The sequence below is a fragment of the Octopus sinensis genome, linkage group LG9 (assembly GCF_006345805.1).
Source record: "Octopus sinensis linkage group LG9, ASM634580v1, whole genome shotgun sequence".
In the NCBI taxonomy this organism is placed as follows: Eukaryota; Metazoa; Mollusca; class Cephalopoda; order Octopoda; family Octopodidae; genus Octopus; species Octopus sinensis.
In genome coordinates this window covers 68,137,889-68,143,213 of record NC_043005.1, presented here as the reverse complement: position 1 = coordinate 68,143,213, position 5,325 = coordinate 68,137,889, and the positions used below count along the sequence as shown (strand labels likewise).

The window sequence follows — 5,325 nt, the reverse complement described above, 5'->3', positions numbered from 1 at the left end:
AAGTGTCTTGCCCAAGAACACAATACGCAGTCCTGTCCGGGATCCGAACTCACAACCTCGCGATCGTAAGCACGACGCTCGAACCACTGAGCCATGCGCTTTCGCGGATACAACATAATTGTCAATAAAATTACAATTCAAGATTACCATCAATATATCTATTTCTTTACTACCCACAAGGGGCTAAACACAGAGGGGACAAACAAAGACAGACAAAGGGATTAAGTCGATTACATCGACCCAGTGCGTAACTAGTACTTAATTTATCGACCCCGAAAGAAGGAAAGGCAAAATCGACCTCGGCGGAATTTGAACTCAGAACGTATCACCACTATATGAAGGCTCGCGATCGCAAAGTCATAGTTTCGATTCCCAGACTGGGTGGTGCATAGTGTTCTTGAGTAAAACATTTCATTTCACGCTGCTCTTTGATCACTTCAATATCTGACGTGTGGTACTCCAATGCACTTGTACAGGCAATACCAATCTGATGGAAGGAGTGCGCTAATGTACAGCACAAACATTTGATCACTATAAACAAATCATGTGTAGAGGTTGTTTAGTAAGAAATTGCAAAACCTTTACCTGCCGTTTGCAACAGGAGAGTCCACCAATAGACAGACAGTAGCTATGACTATACTTATGACCAGAAATAAGTTACTAAAATAACAGAAAACGTAATCAAATGCGACGAAAATTCGAAGTGGAAATATATGAATGTATTGGGTTGTCCGGAAAGTTCATACCGATTTTTAAAGGAAAGAAAAAGGTCAATAAGTACTTGCCATTACATTTTTAATCAACCAAATATGAAACATTTTCTTGCACAATGCGTCTCCATCTTACCTTTAATTTGAAAATACCCTCTTCCCAGAATTGAGGTGGTTTCATGGCAAAGAATTCGTCAAGGTATCTTTTTATGTCATCCAAGGAATTGGAGGGTGGGGTAACACATCCCAGCCGAACTGCAGCAATTTTTGTCTGGTTCCCGAAATACCAAGTGCCGAAAATGAACTTTCTTATCTTCCATTTTAAAAGAGTTACAGAATTAACACAGGTTATAGGAACATAAACCTTCTTCCATGAAAAGATAGCTGAAACTGTGCTTTAATTGGAGGTGTAGTCAAATCCTATTTTATGGACTCAACCATGTTCTAAAATAAGTCGAAAGGTAGATTACTATAAATCGGCACGAACTTTCTGGACAACCCAATACATACTGTTTCAAGTCATTAGACTAGTTATTGCTGGAGCACGAACTTCAAATGTTTAGTCGATCATTTTTTCAACACTAGTACATATTTTGGTCTAGTACTTATGTTATTAAGTAATGTTTGTAGCACTTCAACATGGCTGTCCATCCGAAGGGACTTTACTGCGATTTTCTAACCACAAGAGGACATCTCCTCTAGCTGGCTAACGATGCACAGCTGCATCCGAGATATTGCGAGCAGGGGAGCGAACTCCTACCACCTTCTAGCGACGGGATCCGCAGACCAGCCTGGTTTCGGGCTATTTCTGCCTCTCTTCTAGTCCCGTCGCTAGAAGGTGGTAGGGGTTCGCTCATCTGCACACAATATCTCGGACGCAGCTGTGCTTCGTTAACCAGCTAGAAAAGATGTGCTCTCGGGCTTAAAAAAAAATCGCAGTAAAGTCTGTTCGGATAGACAGCCAAGTTGAAGTAGCTACGAACACTACTTGTTAGTACGACTACTGCGATCTCTTAGAGGGATTTTAGAACTAGCATTTTTACTTATGTTATCGTTTTCTATTTATTAAATGGCTAAGTTTACCTTCTATATGAGGAAGAAAGTAATACAACATACTTTTCTCTTATACAAGCTTAAGCACAGAAACAAAGAGATTGGGAGGAAGAAGCGCAGGCATGGCTGTGTGGTTAAGAAGCTTGCTTGCCACTACGTAGTTGCTGGTTCAGTCCCACTATGCTATACCTCGGGCAAATGTCCTCTACTATAGTGCTGGGTCATGAAAAGCCTTGTGAGTGGATTTGGTAGGGATTAAAAAGAACCCCCGTCGCATATAAATGTGTGTGCATGCGTGGAGTGGTGCGTGCGTGGGGCGTTGTGTGTGCTTGTATCTCCGTTTTATGTTTGACATCATGCAACAGCCTTGAATAAGCTTTGCCATCATCCATGCTCTTCATCTTCGGTCATTTGTGAAAATGTCAGGGCACAGGGAAAACACTGAAGCACCAAATACAGTAGGGCTGTTGGACCAGACATCATACAGGACATAATTCCTTCTGTCTACACATTCAGTTCGAATAGTGCTAGTGTTGATTAAGCTTCTCTTCCTTCAGGGTTTAACTGAATAGCTCCCAGTTACATTAATACTGGCTGATTCCATTATTTACTTTGCCGATTCTTGTGTCCTTAGGCTTATGTAAGAAATCATTGAGATTATCACTGAAATGGTGCCACAAAGAAATAAAAGGCAAATAAATCCTCTAGCAGATATGGAAACAATCGTTCCATCAGTCAGTTAACACAGAACAGAAAAAGGAAAACAGGAATTCCAGATATGAAATCGATAAAACTGAACATTCATTAAAATTATTCAATTCTCTTTAATTAAGTGAAAGAAAAAAAAAAAAAAATATTACAAGTTGAGAAAATAGATTAATGATGTTACATGATGTGTCTTAAGTGATAAAAGAATACACCTTCATATTCTGATGTTCTCTTCAACTTAATGGATCCTTTGTTTTGCTTTTTTACTTTGTTTAATGAAAATATGACAGGTTTTTTTTGTTTGTTTTTTGTTTTGTGTTTTTTAAATGAAACAAGTCAACAGAAGATGGAGGCTTTATTACAATTTTTATAGAAGTCCTTGTCTCTTTAGATCATCATACACCTTTTTGGCAACAACATTTCCTGAGGAATCTTCAAATTCTTCCTGAAATAGAGAAATCGAATAACAAATTACATGCACAGCTAGATTTAGTGAAACAGCCACAAAACAACCTTTCCTTTCACAATGAAGCAATCTACTTTGCAGATGTTAAAATAAAGAAGCCTCTTGAAAGGATTTCCATGCAACGTATCTTAATGGGTACATTATAAACTGAACATGGTTCTTAAAAGATATTCATACAATGCTTGACAGTGCTATAAGAAAGGCTAGAAGTGGCAGGGAATTCAGCGGGGAAGTCAGAGTATAGGTTAGTGTTTAAGATGGCCCTTTTGGCTCATATATATGTGTAGGGAAAATACTGAGAAAAATTTGAAAATGCATCAAATATTTATTTACATAGGCATAGGAGTGGCTGTGTGGTAAGTAGCTTGCTTACGAACCGCATTGTACCGGGTTCAGTCCCACTGCGTGGCACCTTGGGCAAGTGCTTTCTACTATAGCCTCAGGCCAACCAAAGCCTTGTGAGTGGATTTGGTAGATGGAAACTGAAAGAAGCCCGTCGTATATATATGTATATACATATATGTGTATGTGTGTGTATATGTTTGTGTGTCTGTGTTTGTCTCCACCAACATCGCTTGATAACCAATGCTGGTGTGTTTACGGCCCCGTAACTTAGCGATTCGGCAAAAAGAGACCAATAGACTAAGTACTAGGCTTACAAAGAATAAGTCCTTGGGTCAATTTGCTCAACTAAAGGCGATGCTCCAGCATGAAGACTGTCAAATGACTGGAACAAGTAAAAGAGTATATATGAAAGACAGAAATATTTGCACAGAATAACTGTTTATGTATTACAAGGGAGGGCTGAAAAGTTCCTGGCTTTAAGGGTATCATGAAAGACCTGGTTAGAGGCTTAACTTTCTGAGTTCTTTTACAAAGGCTAAGAAAAACTGAAGGACCACTGCAATAAGTGTGTGAATCTGAGAGGGAAATATGTTGGGTAAAAATCATAATTAATTGATCCTCCTGTATTTTCTTTTACCCAAACCCAGAAACATTTCACCACACCTGCCCCTCGTAAAGCTTAACTAAATATATATATATATATATGTTGTTGACTTGAATCTCAGCAAAATCAATCAAAGGGATGCAGAAAATGCTTCAAAGAATGGTTAAGAGCCCAAAAGACTAATATGGCAAAAGGTTGACTGAGGTAGTAACTCAGAGCATAAAATCCTAATTCCACTGCAAAGTAGCCTTCTTCAATATGTAGGAATAGAGTAGGAAGCAAAAGGACACTGTATATTCAGTACAAAGAACTGGATATACAATAGATAAGAAATAGAAATAGGATATCACATTGAGAGACAGAAACTTGAAATCCTACAACACTTCTGAATGCTAAGAAACTGCATAGATGGTTCACTAGATATATCTTGATAGTTCATGTTATATAAGGTGTCAAATTAATGCTGGACAAAGAGCAACAGCTCAAAATATTAGATTCTTCATCTTCTCAAGACAACTGAACATACTGCACTTTCCTATGGACTAACTTTTGCCATCACAGACCATGCTTTATTTCCTTGGATTCTGGATTTTAATATAAGCACAGTAAAAAGTATAAGGAAAGGATAGATATTAATATCTCAGTGGGTACAAACTATTTCTCTCCCTGAGCAAAAGCAAACTCCATGATGCACAAATAGTATGCTTTTGACCAAAGGTTTATTCAGCTAGAATTGAATTGGGATTAAACAACAAGGAGGAGAGTGGGAGACAGGGTTATTCTCCAATGTACCTCACAACACAACACAAGATGTGTGGCAATACATAGGTTTTTGTCCAAAGTACCACAATATGTGAGGCAGTACATAGGTTTTTAACTGACGTGCTCCACAACATAAGGTGTAGTAGAATATATAGACTTCTGTTCAATGTGCCTTACAACAAAAGGTGTATGTGTGGGAGCAAATAGGATTTGCAGAACAAGTTATGGAAAGTTTCAAGTTGGCTTGACTCCAAAGTACCACAATATGTGAGGCAGTACATAGGTTTTTAACTGACGTGCCCCACAACATGAGGTGTGGTAGAATATATAGACTTCTGTTCAATGTGCCTTACAATAAAAGGTGTATGTGTGGGAGCAGATAGGATTTGCAGAACAAGTTATGGAAGGTTTCAGCTTGGCTTGACTCGAACTCTCTCAGTCTCAAGTACTATGAAATAGAGAAAAATAAGATGGAGATTGAATGTATAGCAGCAGTAAGTTATAGATGTGTGGTATAGAAGACAGAAGAGTTCAACAAACAAGTAATGAAGCGAACAATCTGGGGTATATAATATGATTTGTGAACACAGATCAGAATTAATCTGGCTCAACAATAAGCGCTCTATTACAGGCTCCAACCATCATTTTTGACAATGCTATCAAATGACTGATTATAG

General features: G+C 38.3%; 1 protein-coding gene across 1 annotated transcript in view; it reads right to left on the bottom strand.

Annotated features, from left to right (window-relative positions):
- Positions 1 to 2,730: 2,730 nt before the first annotated feature.
- The window catches only part of LOC115215623 (splicing factor 3A subunit 3), a 140,712-nt gene continuing 138,117 nt past the window's right edge, over positions 2,731 to 5,325 (bottom strand). The window contains exon 17 of the mRNA XM_029784857.2: positions 2,731 to 2,916. Coding sequence (XP_029640717.1) covers positions 2,839 to 2,916 — 78 coding nt within the window. The 3' untranslated portion in view covers positions 2,731 to 2,838. The remainder of the gene's footprint in view (positions 2,917 to 5,325) is intronic.